Source organism: Acinonyx jubatus, chromosome B3 (assembly GCF_027475565.1).
Source record: "Acinonyx jubatus isolate Ajub_Pintada_27869175 chromosome B3, VMU_Ajub_asm_v1.0, whole genome shotgun sequence".
NCBI classification, from domain to species: Eukaryota; Metazoa; Chordata; class Mammalia; order Carnivora; family Felidae; genus Acinonyx; species Acinonyx jubatus.
In genome coordinates, this window is record NC_069386.1 from 11285640 (window position 1) to 11306415 (window position 20776).

Here is a 20776-nt window from a genome sequence, read left to right on the forward strand (position 1 = left end):
GAGCCCTGTTTTTTCTGTCCCTTTGCTGGGGAACACTTCCTACATCTGAGTGTGTGTCCTGTGCTGATGAAGGAGACACACAGTCAGTCAACCATAGCTCCTGCCACCATGCCAGCTGCCACCAACCACCCACCAAGGGATTAGACTTGACCTATAGACTTAAGAGGTAGAAGTTAGGGGGTGCCTGGGTGGCTCAGTCGGTTAAGCATTCAACTTTGGCTCAGGTCATGATCTCATAGTTCCTGAGTTTGAGCCCTGCATCGGGCTCTGTGATGTCAGTGCAGAGCTGCTTCAGATCCTCTGTCCCCCTCTGTCTCTGCCCCTCCCTGCTCATTCTCTCTCTCTCTCTCAAATAAGCAAACTTAAAAAAAAAAAAAAAAAGACCATATTTAAAAGGAAGAAGTAGAAGTAGGACCAGAAGGTGAAACCACAGGAAGGAGCCATATTAGGCTCAATTTTGATAAAGGATCCTGATAAAGGATCCATCAGTGATGGATGAAGTCAGAGTCACCTGTCGGGAGTTCTTCACCTCAAAGTTCCAGTATAAACTAGTTCACAGGATAATCTTGTTCCTTATTTAAAAATCTATAATTAAATTCTGTTTATGAGGTGGGAGGGGATAAACATTTTCATTGTAATAAAATATATACAACATAATATTTACTACTTTAACCAGTTTTAACCAGGCAGCTCAGTAGCATTAAGTATATGGACACTGTTGGGAAACAGATCTCCAGAAATTTTTCAGCTTGCAAATCTGAAACTCTGTACCTATGAAACAACAAGTCCCCTTTTCTCCAATCCCTCCAGCCCCTGGTACCACTTTCTACTTCGCTTGCCATGAATTTGGCTACTTTATATACTTCCTACAAGTAGATTCGCACAGCAGTTGCCTTGCTGTGACCGACTCATTTTCACTTAACATAATGTCCTCAAGGTTCATCCATACTGTAGCATATGTCAGAATGTGCTTCCTTTTGAAGACTGAGTAATATTCTGTTTGTCCATTCACCCATCAAAGGACATTCAATTTTCTTTCACCTCTTGACAATTGTGAGTAGTGCTATTATGAACATAGGTGTGCTCTCTCTTCAAGACCCTGCTTTCTTTTTTTTTTTTTATGTTTGTTTTGTTTATTCTTGAAAGAGAGAGAGAGCAGGGGAGGGGCAGAGAGTGAGGGAGGCAGAGAATCTGAAGCAGGCTCTATGCTTGCAGCACACAACCCAGCTCAGAGCTTGATCCCACAAACTGGGAGATTGTGACCTGAGCCAAAGTCAGTTGCTGAACCAACTGAGCCACTCAGGCACCCCAAGACCCTGCTTTTGATTCTTTCGGCTACATACCCAAGTAGAATTGCTGGATCATATGGTAGTTCTGTTTTTAATTTTTTAAAGAACCTCCACACTGTTCTCCATAGTAGCTGCACCATTTTACAATCCACCAGCAGTGCCCAAGGGTCTTGGTTTCTCCACATTTTCACTGACATTTGTCATTGAATTTTCCCACATCCCTGATAACACTTGTTATGTTTGTTTGTTTTTTTATATAGTAGCCCATGTTAGCCGCTTTTAAGTGTACAATTATAAGAAAGTGGCTATTAGAGGAAAACATAGGGGAAAATCCTTATGACCTTAGGTTAAGCCACGGCTTCTTAAGAATGACACCAAAAACACAGGCAACAAAAGAAAAAACAGATAAAAGGGACTTCATCAAAATTAAAACTTCTTCTGCACCAAAAAGCCAATATATTAAAAGAGTGAAAAAAAAATCCACCCACAGAATGGGAGAAAATATTTGGGAGAAAATCACATAAATGGGAAAATAAATGGGAGAAAATCACATATCTGATAAGGGATTAGTATCCGGAGTACACATGGAACTCCTACAATTCAGCAACATAAATAAATCAAACAGCCCAATTTAAAAATGATTTGGATAGACATTTCTACAGAGCAGATGTCCAGATGGCCAAAAAGCACATGAAAAGATGCTCAACATCACTAGTCATTGGGAAAACACGAAACCACAGTGAGGTACCACTCTACACCCACTAGGATGATGGCTATCAAAAAAGTGGGAAATAGCAAGTGTCAGTGAGGATGTGAAGAAATCGGAATCCTTGTGCCCTGCTGGTGGGAATGTCAAGTGGGAATGAACTTTGAGTCATCCTAGAGTCTTCGTTCTTCAAATGAGGAAGTCAATGCCTAGATGGGTTGGGTGATTTGTGGGAGACCACCCAGCCAGTGAGAGGCACAGCCAGGCACTCAAGCACATCACCGCACTCTAGCCAGTGCATGAGATGCAGCAAATTTACACCCAGCCCGGTCTGGATCAGGGGTCCAGTGAGCTCAGTGGGCCGGGCACTGCCGCACTGGGGAAGCGGTGTTAGGAGACCACAGTGGGCAGCAGCATATATGAGCGCAGTGCACAGGGCAGTTCTGAGTATGGGGCAGCTTTCCCACCAGGCACAATGCACCAAAAGGTGAGAATACCTCAGGGTCCCACCAAACACCCGCTGGCACCTGAGGCTTGACACAGTCTTGTGGAACCCTCTGTTGAGGCTCTCAGTGTCGTTTGCCCCTTGACCTCACCTTGGTCTTTGCCCTCCCTCATTCATTTGGCTGTTGGGTGGCTTGCAATGCCCAGATATGTCCACATGCAAGTCACTGTGCTCCCAGGGCTGGTTTAGTGTCCGCAGTCCATCCATTCATGGGGAAAAAATTGTGGGATGCTCTAGTAACCGCCAATAGGCTTATTGTGAGGACCACATGAAATCATGTATATAAATCACTTCTAGAGCCAATGCTGCTTGTGTTAAGTCCATCCGGCACTAACACCTGGCACATGGTAGAGCCATGTCAAGAGACCAAATGACCATGGTTTCAGTTTCCCTGGTTCAACAATCTCCTAGTACACATTTGTGATTATTAACCTACTTCTGGTCACTAATTGTTTCAGGTGTAAGTGCCTTGAGGCCAGGGTGATGCCACTTCCTGCTGCACAGTGCTGATACTCAGAGAGCATCTGGCGACTGGTCAACAGGTCCCCAGTGACCTCAGATTTAAGAAGGACATGTAGGAAAAGAGACAAGGGCCACAAGTAACCATCCCTAACACTTCTGTGCCAGACACCGTGCTAAGCATTGTGTCACGTAATGAGAGAGCTACTACAAATATCCCATTTTAAAGATAAGAAAATTGAGCCTCGGGTGGTAAGCAACTTGTATAAGGTCCCATGGCTGGCAAGAGACAGATTCAGGACTCCTCCCTTGCTCCGGATCACCACCCCCCCCCCCCCGCCCGCCCCCGATCCATTTGCCCCGTTACAATAACCAGGGAATAATGACAGAGGCCCTAGAAGAATAATGTTAGGAAGGCCAAAGCCTGAGTTTGAGCTTAAGAAAATAATAAGAACAACAGAAAGGGCATCTTATGTTTCAAGTAAGGAAAACCAAAAAGATAAGGGCAGGTGGTGCAGAGGCTACAAAAGACAGAGGGAAACTGGACTCTTGATTTCTCTTCTACATCTGTCTTCTCAGCAAAGAAGAGCTGTGGATAGTGTAACAAAGCCTTTGGTATCATTACTTACAATGCCACCCAACTGCTTGAAACCAGTGGTTCTCAACATGGTCCCCAGACCAGCACTATCAGCATCACCTGGGTACCTGTTAGAAATGCAAATTCTCGGGCCCAACCGGGCTTACTGAATCAGAAACTGTAGGACTGGGGCCAAGAAATCTGCATTTTAACAAACCCAGTAGGTGATTCCGATGCATGGCGTAAGTTTGAGAACCTCTACTCTCAACAAAACCGAGACCAATTAACATCCCGGAAGAAATCGTACACTAAGACCACTGAGAAGCTGGCAGTGATCTTCTCCAAATCATACAAAAATTGGAAAAGGACAGTCTGGAACAGCCCATCCTTGCCCCAATTTTCTAAACATGGGTGAAATGTGGACTCCACTGGGCTTGTTGTCAACCCTAAGCCAGAATTTTAAAAAGGTCAGCAGTGCAATCAATGGCTCATGAACACCTGAAGAAGTAAACACCGAGAGCAGTTGTGCTCACTGGACAATGCCAGGGCACACTGTCCTGCTCTGCTTTTCCAAGGAGGATGGCAGACAGGTAGAGCCAGGATCAATACTTTGACAAAGTATTTCTTGAGCAGCATGGAGAAAGAACTGCGATCTGATGGATGGTTCAAGGAGTAAAAGGGAGCGAATGTAACTCTCTTCTCAGAGAAGCCTTGTAAGATAGACGCTATTTTCATCCCCATTTTCCTCACAAGGAAACAGGCTCAGAAATGCTAAATGGATTGCCCCAGGTCACTCAGATGAAGAGCAGCGGGACTAGAACCCATGTGTATAGGCTTCAGTTGTCTCTACTCTTCCACTGCCATCCCTCCTCTCATGTCCTTGACAGATAGGCTGACCACTGTCTGTTGACCACTGACACCCAAAAGACACTAATTAATTAAAGGTTGATTTCATGGGGATCTCTAAGAACATTCCACCAGCCTCCCATCCTGCCAACTATCCCCATTTTTACCAATGGCTTAGATGAAGGCATCAGTTGTCTCCTTAGCCAATGCACAGAAGACATGACTTTTGGGACATTCCTAATATTTGGGGCTCAGAGTTGAATCCACACTTCTTTTGATGGGCTGAAACAATTAGTCAGTCTAAGAGGGAGGAATTTAATATGGATAAATGCGAGATTCTGTGCTCAAGTTCTAAACAACCGTATAATCTAAAATCTTAGATCTTATACAAAATGTATAACATTTCGAGAGTCTGGGAGATCAGTAATGACCTTGGTCAAATCCCACTTGGAGATGTTTTAGGTCCCAGGCCCAGGCATGAGAAGGACCACAGTGGCAGAGAAGTTCGAAAGTTGAAAGCTTTAGACAGAGAAGTCTCCAAAGAGCATGAGAACAATCTTTCTCCGATTAACAAGTATTTATAGGCTCCCAGAAGGCTCCAGGCCTGTCCTGGGAGAACACAAAAGTCAATGAAGCAAGGATTTTGCCCTTGAGGGGCTCAAGGATTTGGCCTGTGAGGCTCCAGGTGTAGAACTAGGGTTGAGAAGGGATATACAGGGAGTCAGGTTTCATCTGGACACTGGGAAGAACATTCCAACAAATAAAGGTCATCTGAAATGAGCTTGGTTGCCTCTTGTTCAGGCGGCAGTGAATGCCTCTTGGTGGGCCATGACTTGGGAAACCTGCATCAGGCAGAGTTAGTGTATTAGTTTGTAAGAACTGCTATAACAAAGGACCACAGGCCGAGTGACCTAAATTGACAACAGGAAATTATTGTCTCACAGATATGGAAACTGGAAGTCCTTCCAAGAGCTCTGAGGGAAGAATCTGTCCCAGGCCTCTCTCTCCTGGAGGACCAGCTCCATTGTTCTCCCTGTGTGCCTGTGTATCTCCAAATCCCCCCTGCGTATTATGACATCCATTGCATTGGAATAAGGGCCACCCTAATTACCTCATTTTAACTTCATTACCTCTGTAAAGACCCTTATCTCCAGATGAGGTCACATTCTGAGGTTGACTTCCACAGATGAGTTTTGAGGGAACATCATTCAGCCCACAACAGTTGAGCTAGATGGTCACCTTTTCCACTCAGAGAGTCTTTGATTCATTGCACCTGTGCCAGGAGACTCTCTAACCACTGACTACTCTGCAGATGCTTGCCCATCTGGGGTAGTTCTTGGGCAGGGGCTTTGCAGGGAGGGGGCAGCCTGGTGCTAAGAAAGCCTGCCCTTGACTCTTCGTACTGGCCCTGCCCCTGACTGAACAGCTCTTCCAGAGGGCTTCTGGCTCTGCCACACTGCAGGGTGGCACAGTGCCCCGGCTGGCTGCTGGCAAGGGAGATGATCAACCCAGCGGAAGGACACCCAGGCAGCTGAATGTGGCTGCAGGATGGGGAACACTCTGGTCCGCAGCTGGTAGTGAATGGCTCAGATTCAATGACAACAATTCGGAAGGCTGTGACCCACTGAGAGGGTGGCCCTCGGGCAGGAAAGCAGCCTGCTGCCTGGCCCGTTTAGCTGCCCAACCGTGGGCCTGGTGCAGAGGAAGCCTGTGAATTGATGCTTAATTGGGCACCAAAAGTGCTGAACGTAGGCCGTAGGATGGCAGTGATCCAGCGGGCATCCCAGCCAGGGCTGGAGCAGATCTTCAGAGCGGGCACTGCTGCCTGGCAGCCTGGAGAAGCCTGAGGTTGGATGGGTGAGAGAGCAAGCCTGGTGCAGAGAATGAGAGGCAAGACCAGCGCAGTTGGGAGGTGGCCCCTCCCACACATGCCCGTCTCAGTCCCAAGAACGTGTCCCTAGGGCCAGTCCAGGAGCCGGGTTCCAGTCTCCTCCAGGGACGTGGAGTGTATATTCCATGACAGCGTTACATGGAGGAAAGGAGAGAGGTCTGCGGTATTAAGTCATTTTTCATAGACTGTCTCTCTATTTTTTAAATAGCAAATGCACATAGTAAAAAGAAAAATCCAAACAGTCTAAAAGGATTTAAAGTGAAAAGCAAGCAAGCCTTCCTCCACAGAGGCAGCCTGTTAAACTGGTTTTCTGTGTATACTCCTCCAGAAATAGCCACTTTTAAACATAAGGGAGCGTGTTTTAAGCACCATACCTTGATATATTCTGGAAATCATTCCACATCAGTACACAGCACCTAGCTCTCCTTTACAGTGTCTGGGCAATAATTTCTGTGAGCAGAAGCCATTGGTGGTCATCGTGGGTTTTTCCAATCTTGTCCCAGTATAACCACTGCTACAGTGATCATCTTATGCTGACACCTGCACACATACATGCATGTATAGGCTTGCTCGTTAGATGTGCCATCGCTAAAAAGAGATGAATGTGGGTATTGTTAGTTTGTATAGAGGTTACCAAATTGCCCTCACTAGAGGTAGGTACCAATTTACACTCCCACCTATGATTGTTGAAAATTCCTGTTTTTCCATAACCTTGCCAACGTGGTATATTATCAACATTTGTTATGTTTCCAATCCAGCAGAAAATGGCATCTGACTGTTGTGTGAAATTGGATTCCTTTAGTTATGAATGAGGTTAATTTTTTTTTTTCCCTGTCTGGAGTGGTGTCAATTTAACCTCCAGGATCCAGCCACAAGTTTTCAGCCCCCAAGAGGCAGTCTTTCTGTCCCTGCTGGGCCAAAGGGTGATCCCTGTGCATGAGCGACAGTCTCTTGACTCCCCAAGGGGCCCTCCCTGTAGCAGGAGGAAGCCCTGAAGGGATCAGCATCGTGATTTTTCCTCATGTTTTTTGGCATCATACCGTTAGCCTGCCTCTCTCATGTGCAGACCTGGTGGCTGCCTAGAAGGGTCTATGGTAAGGCCAGCCTCCTTCACTTCTCTGACCAGTGCCCCCACAGGGAATCACTGGCCTCTGCTTGCTCGTTTCCACTCATTGCTTCATTGAATAAAGATTTGTGATTCACCCACTTTGTGCATGAGCTATGCTAGGATCTGGGGTCATAAAGAAGCAGGAAGTCAGTCCACTTGCTCACAGAATTTTTAATTGTAGGGGAGGAGAAAGACAAGTAAATGAATAATTATAGCATAGGGTGATAAGTGCTCTGCTAGGGAAAGAACAGCACACAGGCACAGACCCATCTGGGGAGGTCCGGGAAGTGACATCGAAGCTGAGACCATACGAAGGAATTGCCAGCCAGGAGAACTGGGAGGTGGTGATGTCCTGCTAGAAACCAAGAAGTACCTCGTAGCCATGTGGCTGTGTATGCCAGGCGGTAGGAGGGATTTCAGGCCCAGCTCACGAGGGCTTCACAAGCCTGGCTGAGGCCACTGGACATTCTCCCGGGAACTCCGAGAGTCACTGGGGAGTTTTTGGTGGCATGGTCATACTTGAGGTTAACCTTGCTGACTCGACTGAAGAGCATTGGCTTGGGTAAGCACGGAGGCCTGAGGACCAGGAATGGGCCTCAACCATCCACGGGAAGTAGCTCTGCACTGCCCCCCTTCCAGATTTTGAGACAAAATCCCCAGCTCTCCATCGTCACAAAGCTGGGCAGCCTCATCCTGAGATGTTCCCCAGGATATCAGAGCCCTACGCAGAGGGCTGTGGTCAGAAAAAACAGCTGTGGGCCCTCAGATCAGGGCCCAAGCTGTTGATGTGCATAATGGGAGACCAGGAGTCTGAGGGTCTTGTCCCCTATTTTGCTGCTGACCTTGCACAAAGTGACACCAAGTGGTCCCATGGTAACTACCTGTAAGGCATTCCTGCTCCTTAAGGACAACATGAGCTATGTCCCACAAAGTGCTTTTAGTGTCTTAGAGAAAGCCCTTTTGGCGTCTTTTTCCAACAGTGGCAACCATTGCGTTTGCCACATCCCGAGCCCAGGGAGCCAGGAAGAAGGACAAATGTGCTTTGGAGATGATTTTGGCAATCCTCATCTATTGCTGTCCATGCTCATAAAATACGGCACTTAATCGTCTTGGCAATTGGGGTAACCAATTTGAAAAATAATTACTGCCTTCTTTGAGATTACTTTGCCTTCTAATTAAAATCTCAAGACTGGGATATTAAAGGTGCATTGTCAATACAACATCCCGGATGCACCCAGCTAACCTCATTTGGGAAGGCAAAATTAATTAGTTTGTGTTTTAACACCCAGCTGTTATCCTAAGGAAGGAAATAGTGTACAAGTCGGCCACACACACAGTCTCTAAATTGGCCAGAGCGGCTGAGGAGATAGAAAGGAAATCAAGGGTGATTTGTTCCCACATGACTCAGCCAGCTTCTATTACAAGCTGCTCATTAAACGGCACCCCCGTGTCCCTGTCAGACATCACTCAGGAGTGTTCTTGTTTACCCATGGCTGCAGGATGGGAATTAAGTGGGTCCCTCTGTGCCCCTGAGCTCTCGATTCAATCTGGAGCCTCCTTTGCTGTTAACACCTTCCCCAGTGATTGACTCTCGGTGGAAAGGCTGGCAGCAGATCCGAGAGGGCAGGCATCTCCGGCCCCGGCCCCGCCAGCCACAGGTACAAGGCCGTGTGCGCTGCTGGGCTTCCCCCTTTCTGCTTTTTGACTTCTTTGTATTTTCCAGTTCCATTTGAGTCAAACGTTTGCTGAGCACAATGGAAGCCAGGATAATAGTGGTTCTAGGCTGTGCTACAGTAACAACCCCCAGACCCTTCATGGTTTAGCACAACTGAAGCTCATTGCTCATTTGTGCAAGGTGTGGTGCAGGTCGGCTCCCAGCCTCTTCCAGCCAGTGATTCAGGGATCTAGGATTCTTCCTTCTTAGGCTGACACCGTCTTTATGAGAGGCTTTGAGGTTCTCCAAGGCAGAAGAGAAGAAGGGAGGGCCAGCTCTCAAGAAACATTGGCCCTGGGGCGCCTGGGTGGCTTAGTCAGTTGAGTGTCTGACATCAGCTCAGGTCATGATCTCGCAGTTTGTGAGTTCGAGCCCCGCGTCAGGCTCTGTGCTGACAGCTCAGAGCCTGAAGCCTGCTTCAGATTCTGTGTCTCCCTCTCTGTCTGTCCCTCCACTGCTTGCACTCTGTTTCTCTCTCTCAAAAATAAATATTTTTTAAAAATTAAAAAAAAAGAAACATTGGCCCCCAAGGGACACATTTCTTGTCACAGCCTATTGGCAAAAGCTGGTCACATGACTCCTGTCCAATTGCAAGGGATACTGGGAGATGTAGGAGGGCACATGGAGTGTTTGTTGAGTGCTGCTGTCCTCACCACAGTGCCCTGGCTGCCCCGTGCAATGAGCCAGGTGCCTCTGAAGCTCCTACCAGGAGTATAAGGCACGGCCCCTGCTCTCGAGGAAATTCCAGCACTGTTTAGGGGGGGAGACCAACCCATACACTAGCGAATTATCAGGCCAGATTGATAAGCACCACAGGAGAAGCGGGAGCAATGTTCATAATAGGTGGAAGCGACTACCTCAGTAGGAACTGGGAAGGAATGGAACAAAAAGAACATTTCCAGGAAGATGTGATTCATGTGGTTAGTTTGGGGGAGGGGGGCAGCGAGGGGAGGGGAAAGACAGTGTTCACCAAGGAGACGTGGGGATGAAAGTCACATCTGCAAGGGAGGGCAGAGCATGTGTCTGTGTAACCTCAGACCTCCTCCTGATCAAACTCTTCCCTGCCCGTCTCTGAGCACAGCACTGATGTCCTGAAAAGAAATTCATATCCAAAAGCCTTCTCAGGCGAAAGGTCTTACAATCAGAAAATAAACAAACCACAAATCCCTTAATCTGGCATGTGGCCGGTGTTAGGGCTTCAATTTGCTCAGGGAGCAAATGGAGCTATGCTCTCGTGCAGGGACACTGCAGTGGCTCACACGCCCCTGGGTAGGGTCAACAGCCTCTGTGGCCAGCTCGGTCCTGGCCTTGACCCTCTCAGAATCACCCTAGGGCGGAAGAGGCCCAAAAACCAGGAGTGGGGAGGCAGCGTTTTATCTAAGCTCTATCTAACCTTTTCTCAGGCACATCTAGGACTGCTGCGTTTTCCCCTGGAACCTGAAAGAAGAGGTCAAGTTCAATCTAGGAGACCCATCGATTACCCACAGATACAGTCTGTTGACTCACCCAATAGGGCCTCACATGATGTTTTTATTTTATTTTTTTTTGAGAGAGAGAGAGTGTATGTGAGCAGGGGAGGGGCAGAGAGAGGAGACACAGAACCTGAACCAGGTTCCAGGCTCTGAGCAATCAGTGCTTAGACAGACACGAGGCTCGAACCCACGGACTGTGAGATCATGACCTGAACCGAAGTTGAATGCTTAACTGAACCACCCAGGAGCCCCTGTTTGTTTGGTTTTTTTAATTAGTTGCCAACATTTAAAAGCTTCGAGAAATTGCATAAAAATCCAGATCTCTGATACTCTTGGGAAAAAAAATCAGAAAATTCGGCACCACCATACTGGACAATGGTAAAACTGAGTGCCCTATTAGATGCCACAGTCCCATCACTGGCAAGCCTGAGGGTGGGCACTGGTTTTCTCTACACACATCCCAGCTCCCAGCTCACTCTGTCACATCCCCTGCCAGGCTGCCGGGCTAGATGAGTTCTCTGGGCTCAATCGTCTTTAAAACTCTACAACTATTCCTTTCAGACTCACTCGTTGCCCATCTTTTCTCTAAATATACCTTCCTCTTAGCAGAACCACCTACCAGTGAGAGCAGGGCTTTGTAGCCCTGGCTGCACATTTGAACTACTGGAGAAGGTTTTAAAATTCCCAGTGTCCAGTCTGCACCTAGAGGTTGCATTCAGGTTCAGTGCTCTTAAAGCTCCAGGCCATTCAGTGGACAGCCGAGGTCGAAACCATCGAATTAGAACCGAAAATGCAACAGGCTAGCACAGGAGTGGGAGAGCTCCCTGTTATCAGAGGTAGTTAAGCCAAGGTGAATGAGCGCTTTGTTAAAGATGTGTGGGGCGATCCAAACATCAGCTGCTACTCTGCTGGGATTCTTCTCCTCCTTGTACTCTCCCTGCTTTTGCCCCCGCTCCCCCGGGGCCCTTCCAAGCTCAGCTCAGCCCCGTTGAACATACAAGGAAGGACACCTTCTCTGGTGAGCCTCGACCTCAGCACCAAGCGCCCGCCCTGAGCCAGCTCCATGACCTCCACGTATCAGCTGGGAGTAAGCTTCTCAGCCGTGCAGGGAAGAAATGATGAAGGACGCGATGTCCACACAGGTTTTCCCCCTATTTTTTCCCAGTTGTGTTTGTGGTTAGTGGAGCCATTGTCTTGCTCTCTGCCTGTGTCCCCTCCTTCTGATTCTGGGTTGAAAAATTCAGCCGCAGGGAAATTGCTTGGCCCAGACAGGATGAAACAAGAGACCCAAGCACAGTGGTCTTCAAGTGACAGGCTCATGAGATAACAGCAGTTGCCTGTACCCACCTCCCCCCAGAGCACACGGTGCTCCAGAGAATCATGTTTGCTCTGATTCTGGCCACCTGGGACCACAGCCTCCACCAGCAAACTCTAAGGGGAGATTCAAATCACCCACCCTGACAGGATGGACCAAGGGAGGTGGGGGGTGTCCTGGAAATAGGTTTCATTATAGCAAATATTCCTGATATACTGAAATTATATGGGTTATTAGGAATCTGTAAGCTTGTCTGAGCCAACGGCTAATACCTCCTCCCCCCCACAAAAAAAAAAGGATTTTAAGGTTAACTTTCTGGAATGTCTTGGGGTTTCCCTTTGGGGGCTGCAGAAAGAACCACTTGCAAAAGACAGGGCATACCTGAGCTTCAAGAAAATCTTCCCCCTGCTCACCCAGCTTTTAGCTAAAAACCACTGTGACTAATGAAGCAGTTTCAACTTCCAGCAACATGTAAATGTTCTGTCTGGCATACTTCTACTTCTGGCGTGAATTCAGTTGGTGTGTGTGACTATACAGTCACACGTATCACTGTGCTCAGGTGTCATCAGGAGCCGCACTGTGGCTGGGGAGTGCATGTGTCTCACAATGGCAGGTGGAGCTCATGGGGTGTGAGGTCAGAAAAATACAGTCAGCGTCTGGCGTGGACACATGGTCGTGAGGAGTCGGTGGTAAGGAATTCTGTCTTTCCACCGAAGCATATGTACTGCATGTAAAGGGATTCAGCCTAGGGTAAAGAGAAACTTTTACAAGAAAGAAAGAGGTTATACCACACACCCCAGTGAGTTTGAAAACCAAGCAGAAGAACCACAGTGGAGGGGCGCCTGGGTGGCTCAGTCGGTTAAGTGTCCGACTTCGGCTCAGATCATGATCTCAGGTCTGTGAGTTCGAGCCCTGCATCGGGCTCTGTGCTGACAGCTCAGGGCCTGGAGCCTGCTTCGGTTTCTGTGTGTCTCTCTCTGCTCCTCTCCTGCTCATACTCTGTCTTCTCTCTCAAAAATAAGATTAAAAAAAAATTTTTAATTGTCCCCTTCCTAGAACCCTTTTGTACTATTGGTGGGAATGCAAACTGGTGCAGCCACTCTGGAAAACAGTGTGGAGGTTCCTCAAAACATTAAAAATAAAACTGTCCTATTACCCAGCAATTGCACTACTAGGAATTTATCCAAAGGATACAAAAATGCTGATTCTAAGGGGCACATGCACCCCAATGTTTATAGCAGTGTTTTCAACAATAGCCAAATTATGGAACTATACAAATGTCCATTGACTGATGGATGGATAAAGATGTGGTGTATATATACAATGGAATACTACTCAGTGATGAGAATGAAATCTTGCCATTTGCAACAATGTGGATGGAACTGGAGGGTATTATGCTAAACGAAATAAGTCAGTCAAAAAAAGACAGGTATCACATGATTTCAATCATATGTGGAATTTGAGAAACTTAACAGGTGATCATATGGGAAGGGAAGGAAAAATAAGATAAAAATGGAGAGGGAGGCAAACCACAAGAGATTCTTAAATACAGAGAACAAACTGAGGGTTGATGGGGGTGGGGAAAATAGGTGATGAGCGTTGAGGAGGACACTTGTTGGGATGAGCACTGGGTGTCATATGTAAGAGATGAATCGCTGGGATCTACTCCTGAAGCTAAGACTACACTGAATGTTAACTAACTTGAGAAGGAAGGAAGGAAGGAAGGAAGGAAGGAAGGAAGGAAGGAAGGAAGGAAGGAAGGAAGGGAGGAAGGAAAGGGAGGAAGGAAAGGGAGGAAGGAAGGAAGGAAGGAAGGAAAGGGAGGAAGGAAGGAAGGAAGGAAAGGAAAGGAAAGGAAAGGAAAGGAAAGGAAAGGAAAGGAAAGGAAAGGAAAGGAAAGGAAAGGAAAGGAAAGGAAGAAGGAAGGAAGGAAGGAAGGAAGGAAGGAAGGAAGGAAGGAAGGAAGGAAGGAAAGAAAGAAGAAGGAAGGAAGGAAGGAAGGAAGGAAGGAAAGGAAAGGAGGAAGAGAGGAAGAGAGGAAGAAAGAAAGAAAGAAAGAAAGAAAGAAAGAAAGAAAGAAAGAAAGAAAGAAGGAAATCTAACATTTCAAACCTTAAAAAAATAAAGAAATTGTTCCCTTCCTGGAAAAGTGATTCACAAGCTCACGTTTCTTTTTTGTTTCTCCTCACTTTTTCTTTTTTTTTTCAGATACTGGCTGACCAACAAAGTCCACATCAAAAGACCCACCACCGGTCTCTTGATGTACACCCTGGCCACACGTTTCTGCAACCAGATCTACCTCTATGGCTTCTGGCCCTTTCCACTAGATCAGAACCAGAACCCCGTCAAGTACCACTATTACGACAGCCTCAAGTATGGCTACACCTCCCAGGCCAGCCCCCACACCATGCCTTTGGAGTTCAAGGCCCTCAAGAGCCTGCATGAGCAGGGGGCTTTGAAACTGACTGTTGGCCAGTGTGACGGGGCCACGTAAGCTGGGCACCTCGTGGGACTCAGTGGCTCACATTTCCTGCCAGCTACACCACAGGCAGATGGGAGTCGGGGTGGTACAAATTATACAACAAGCAGGCTAGTGGTTTTCTTTGTTCAAGTGTAAAACAGTGACCAGAATATATATATCTATACCTGCATATATATATTGACCTGAGTATTTATAACTGTGTGGTGTTCATCTAGCATTAGGCAGATAAGCCACAGGAAGAAGGTGTGGAGAACCCACCCAAACCAGATGGAGACTCAGTCCATCTTTAAGGGCAGAAGGACTTGACATGAAAAAGAAGCCAGTCCCATGACTTTGGATGACAAAATGCTTCCTGGATTGGAGAGATCTTTGGGCTCATGGATGGATGGAGAGCCACCTGTTGGCAGCTGCCCCAAGCCTCTGAGATATGTGGATCCTGGGTGAGCCAAGACCCAGAAGGGACATCTTGACCCAAGTCTAAAATGGTGCTGTTCACAGAGGAGAAGGAGATTGAGGGGTCCAGCCTGGCAGAGGAGTATAGGGACACTGGGAAGCAGAAGCCGCTTCAGAGCCGTGGGCCTTGTTCCACAAACTTGGAGTTTAGCTCTCCCAGGGATGATCCCCGGTGGACCCACCTGTCCCAGCCAGGCTTCCACAGCTGTGGAGGGAAGGCTAGAGAAGAAACTATGGTCAGTGCACATAGGTTCTGGCTTTGCAAGAACCACCAAGGACCTGGACAGAGCAGGCAGATGACACTAAAGAGCCTTACGTTTTTCAAAATTTGAGACCTCCTGCTCAGGGGGCATTCCGCCCCACAGTAAGGCAGAAGCGTGTCCAGAATGTGGTGGTTTGGTGGGTGTTCTTTAAGGCAAGTAGAGTCCACCAAGGAGCAAGGGGCCCTGGGATTCCACCCTCTGGGTTAGCCCCCTTCCTGCTCTGTTAGAATGTCACTGGAGGGACCGGACTGTCCCCTTCTGCCACCGGGGAAGCCATGGCAAAAGCCTGAAAGGGCACCATCAAGATAAATGTCACCCTTTTTAAAATATACATGATTGCCTTTCTGGGTGCCTCACAGAGCCCCAGAGCGTGAGACCTGAAAAAATGTTAAGCACCCAGCTTCATTTCTCTGTAACTGCTCTGTTTGCTTTCTGCATCCTGCACTCGGGGGGCCTGTGCAGCCAGACTGCCTGTGTCAATGTCACTTCCTTATCATCTTCCTATCCTGATGGTCACATTAGCCGGCGCTGAGCTCCAACACTGAGGCTTTCAAGTCTGCAGGGAGCGGTTCCAATCCCACCTCGACCCCCACCGGCCCACCCTCCCCCACGGAGGCAATGATTTTAGAATTTCACGAAGATCCTTCTTGCCCCCTATTAAGATTAATAGTTAAGACTTTTTTTTTTTTTTTTTTTAACCCAAAGCCAAACGCAGTATCCAAATAGCGGACACAATCTCCCTGGGGAAATCTGGGCTCCATGCCAATCACTTAGGGGCTAGAATCAGAGGTCACATACAGACAAGCATCAGCCGGCCTGATTAGTTAGATGTATTCCCTCACCTGATAAATAACAGTGTTTTCAAACATGTTTGCAAGATAAGTAAAAAACCATTATCTTGAAGGTGAAGGGAGTTAAGAAAAGCAACCCAGATCTGCTCCCAAGCGCATGCGACCGGACATAATTAATCAGCGGCAATTCAGAACAGGACGTTGGCTCTAAATTCATGACTGAGGGGAAGAAGAGGCTGTGGGAGGGTACGCAGAACCATCAACCCCCGCACGTGGATACCCCAGCTCCAAACCGCGACTACGATTGCCACCCTGCATCTCTGTGTTTCTTCCCTTGTTGTTCTTGCCGTTGATGCTCGAAGTCTGAGATTTGGGATTTGCGTTATAAAATGAGTATTTTAAAAAGCAACAGCCCTAACAGCCTCTGTGGGAACTGAGTGGTTGGACTCCCTCACAAGAAATGGAAGTAATTAGTATCATATTTTACACTTCTCCAGGGCCTTTCATCTTGAGGATCTCAAAGGCCCTGGAAGACATTTAACGTCTGAAGCTGGCAATGCCCTGGGGAACAGGTAGAATTGCCTGGGTCTCAGTGGATTAACTAAGGCTTTGGACTCCAGAACGTTCCAGTGGTGAGTCCTAGGGAAGCTGGGATGCCAGGTCCTGGGGTTGGCCCCACGCTCTGTGTACCGGCCAGAGCTCCGTGGAAGAGATGATTTTCCTTCTGTCCCATATTGAGCATTGTCCCCCATTGTCCCATATTGTCCCATTGTCGTGGCTCCTTTAAACTGACAGTGGCGGCTGTTGAAGTAGAAGGAGCCCTGAGAACCTGTCCTCAGCTTCTCCCCAGAGAAGGGCTGGGGAGCCAGGACCATCCACACCCTTCTGTTCCCCAGCTCACAGGTCCTGCGCCACCAGAATGCTCTGGCCACTGATGGCAGAAGCTCCAGGGGTCTGGGCTCCCCCACCGGCTCCTGCTCCTCCAGCTGGGTGCACAGTCAGGAGGCAGCCTGCCCCCTCTCCCCATTCAGAGAAGTTCAGTTTGACTGAGGCGACACCGTAGCCTCTGGCACAGGCCAGCTAGCCTGGGTGGCCCCGAGTCCCAGCCTGCATCCTGTCCCTACCACCTGGTCCACCACCTTGTGACGACAGTGGGCATGGCCATCCTCGGAGCAGGAGACCCTTCCAGTCACCTCCTGTTGACCGTTAGTCCCCAGTACTCTGCCATCACCCACCCTGGAGCCCCCGAGACCCCCATGCCCCTCAAGTCCCCAGATGACCACCGCCCTCCAGCAGCCACCTCCTTGGCTGATGGAGCCATCTAAAACAGCATCTCTCCTCCAGATCTCCTGCTCTCTTTCCTCCCTGCTCCCCTCCTTCCTCCCATTTCTGGGAGGAAGTGACATCTGTCCTCTGACCAGTGACATTTTCCCCAGCCACTCCTCTGCCACCTCTGTCCTCACTTCCAGTAGCACACACCACCCATCCCGGCTTCTGCGGCCTCTTCCCTCCCTTCCCATCACTACCAGCCTTGGGAAGCGGTCTCTGGTGCTTGTGCTGAGGTCCCCCCAACCTGGCCTCCATGCTCCAGGGACCTGCAACTCAGCACCCTCCACGTGGCCACATCAAAAGACCCCTTGTCATCCCCAAGCTCCCCACATGGCTTGGTTCCAGAGTGACCCTTCCTGGAGACCCCTGTCCCCTTGGTGCCCAGGATGCCATGCTCTCCTCCCTTCCCAATGCCTCATCATGTATTTATGTATTTATTTATTTATGTATTTATGATTTATTTATTGCCACCCTTACCTGGATCCAAAAAGGACCCGAGGAGGGTCAGACCATATTTCCTTCTCTCCACCTTGCCCCACCACATGGACACTCTGTACATGGGCGCCTTCCGTGGCATCCCCACACTACCCCTTGGTGGCGCCATAGACCTCATGCACCCAAAGGCAAGTTTATCACGTCTGCCCCCCCTTCTGCCACAATCCTCTCTCTTCATGAGAAAAGCCCCACGACCTTCTCAACCACCCAAGTCTGAGACCCAAAAGTCATCTTCGACTCTTCTCCAGGGGTCCCCTTGTCACCCCTCCCCACCAGCTCTGTCCTTGCCTCCCCGTGGCTCACACAATTGCAGCAGCATGCTCCCTTGCCCTCACTCTGGGCACGTTGGCACACCCCCGGCATCCTGCACCTGCATGGCAATTTTTATCTCCAGCCATTCACAAAACTTTAAACATTCCCCTGACCCACAAAATAAAGTACAAGTCTTCACCCTGACACTATAGACCACCCAGTAACACCCCATTCCTTCTTTACACCTTGCACTGGTCCATCTAGAATTGTTGCTACTTCTGGAAGGGGTGCCCGGGTTTCCTGTCTCTGTGCCTTTGGTCTTGCTGTTCTTCTTCTGTTCCCTTCAAGGCCCATTCAGAAACTACATCTTCCATGAAGCCCTCCCTGATCTACCAACCACTGGGATCTCTCCCTCCGCTGGACCACCATAGCACTTTATTTGTACCTTTCTCATGGCACTTACCATACTCTGCCTTGTATTATAGTTATTGTGCACTTGTCCTATGACCGTTCTTAGATTGTAAGCTCGCCAAGGGCAGGGACTGTGTTTTACTCATCTGTGTCCATCACAGCACCAGGAGAGGTGCATAGCACACAGCAGTTGCTCAATAAATGTTTGTTGGATTAAATCCTGAATGCCTGTGGAGGGCTGTATACTTAATGAAGTCATTTTGCATCTGTAATGTCATAAGAACCTCCAAAAAAAATCATATGAACTGGGCAGATGCAGAAATCATTATTCCTATTGGATGGGTCATAAAACTGAGGCAAAAAACTGCATGAAGCCCCATAGCTCACTGGCAGAATTTGCACTCAGGTCTTACCCCCTTATGGAATCTTCTGTTAATCCTTGTGGCTGGGTCACTGCAAACAGGAAACTGACCTTAAGCACAGTCCTGGCTGCCAGAGGTCTGGGCATTGCCTTCACAGAGTCAGACATGAACATGAACCTCAACATGAACCCCAGATTTTGCACCCACAAAGGCAAAGCCTCCCTCCTTTTGGGGGGAGGACAAAAGCCATTCAGGTTTTACCAGGTCCCTGCGGGACCTCATAAATCATTCCCGCTGTTGTTGTCACAGGGTACGAAGCCATCCGTCCAGATGGCAAAGAGACCAACAGCTCCAAGGGGCCACCGTTTGATAAATCTCTTCATGCCTAATTAAAGCCCCCCTTCCAGAATGAACGGAACAGGGACATTTGTTGATGCCAGTCAGATGGGACTCCAGACGTGTGTGCTGCCTCATGAATGCCCTTAATAGCATCCCCAATGACACTGACAGCCTGCCCTAGCCCGCCTGTCTCTCACCAGCACTGCTGGATGGAATCATCTCTTCCCGTCTCCATCCGCCTCCTTCTGCTTCCCCTAAGCAGGGCTCTTCCCTCTGGCATCCACCAAGAGCAGGGTGAGCCTGGGGAGCCGGGTTGCAGCTCTTCTCGGGTATCTGAGCCTTGACTGGGGCAATGTGGGGGGATGGCAGAAAGGGAGGAGGGTGGGGAGCACCCTATGCCATTTCTCTGGGAAGCAAAATCCCAAGGGATTCTGCTCCAGTGGCAGGTTATCCACAGCAACAGGCAGGCAGCAGAAGGAGGTCTATCCGGAAGCAATTACTGCCCTTGGGCTTCATGGTAAGGGCAGGAGTTTCACCATTAGTGGTCCTGGTGGTGGGGCCATATTCTACATACTACACATTGAGCCATCTATCCCCAAATCATCCAGTTTCCAGAATCACCCCCGTTGTGTATATCCAGAACCCAACAGAACCACCCAATGAGGACACTAAGGGTCCCCTGTGGCTGTTCTTAGTCTTCCTCTCCATTTCCTCAGCCATCCCTCCCCTCCTGAGAACCTGGGGTGAGAAATGGGTCTCCCAGGAGATCCAAGGGCTATGTCAGGAAAGACCCAAATGCTCCAGCCATGATGTTCTAATATTAAAGAGGTTTCTCCAAAACTGACCCAGCACCAGCTGTGAGCAGCCAGAACTTGGGGAATTAATATAAAATGAGAGCCCACAGCCAAGCAGTGGGGAAGCTGCTCAGTGGCCGCGTGGACCCTGGCAGGGCAGACTCCGTGGCCAAACATGGAGGTGAGTCAAGTCGGGGTTGGCTCCACAAAACACCCCTTCGATTTGGTTCAAAGCACCTTCATGTTCTAAAACGAGGTGGTCACAGGGGAGTGCCAGAGAGAGTCTGTGAAGAGACGACTGGCAACGAGAATAATTAGCCCTTCATGGAAGGTAGACGTTGCAAAGGAGACCACTCTGGGGCAAGCTGCTTTGCTCAAGGAAAGCCAGCATTGTGCATTCCCCTTGCAAGGGCCTGGGGTTGACAAGAATGTAAGTCACTGCAGTAACAACTGTGGCTGCTGCGTGAGCTCAGGAGCAACCCATCTCCCCGCAAGAGCTCTGGGACCTGCACCAGATGATCGCAGAAGGCTGCACTCAGAGCAGCAAGACACAGTCAAGATGAAGCCAGTCCACTTGGGCGCCATCTCTTCTGTAAACTGGAGAAGATGCCTACCTACCTCTTTCACCGAGTCATTGTGAAAATGCATATAAAGAACCGGGTAGAGGGGTGCCTGGGGGGGCTCAGATGGTTGAGCGTCTGACTCTTGTTTTTGGCTCAGGTCGTGATCTCACGGTTCATGAGTTTGAGCCCCCGCACTGACAGTGCTGAGCCTGCTTGGGATTCTCTCTCTGTGTCTCTCTCCCTCTCTTCCTCCCTCCTTCCCTCCCCCTCTCTCTCTCTCTTTCTCTCTCTCTCTCCCTCCCTCCCTCCCTCCCTCTCTCCCTCTCTCAAAGATAAAGAAATAAACTTTCAAAAAAAAAA

General features: G+C 48.7%; 1 protein-coding gene across 1 annotated transcript in view; it reads left to right on the plus strand.

Moving 5' to 3' along the window:
- The window catches only part of ST8SIA2 (ST8 alpha-N-acetyl-neuraminide alpha-2,8-sialyltransferase 2), a 67302-nt gene extending 48709 nt beyond the window's left edge, over positions 1 to 18593 (plus strand). Inside the window, exon 6 of the mRNA XM_027067980.2 lies at positions 14091 to 18593. Coding sequence (XP_026923781.1) covers positions 14091 to 14376 — 286 coding nt within the window. The 3' untranslated portion in view covers positions 14377 to 18593. The remainder of the gene's footprint in view (positions 1 to 14090) is intronic.
- Positions 18594 to 20776: the final 2183 nt, after the last annotated feature.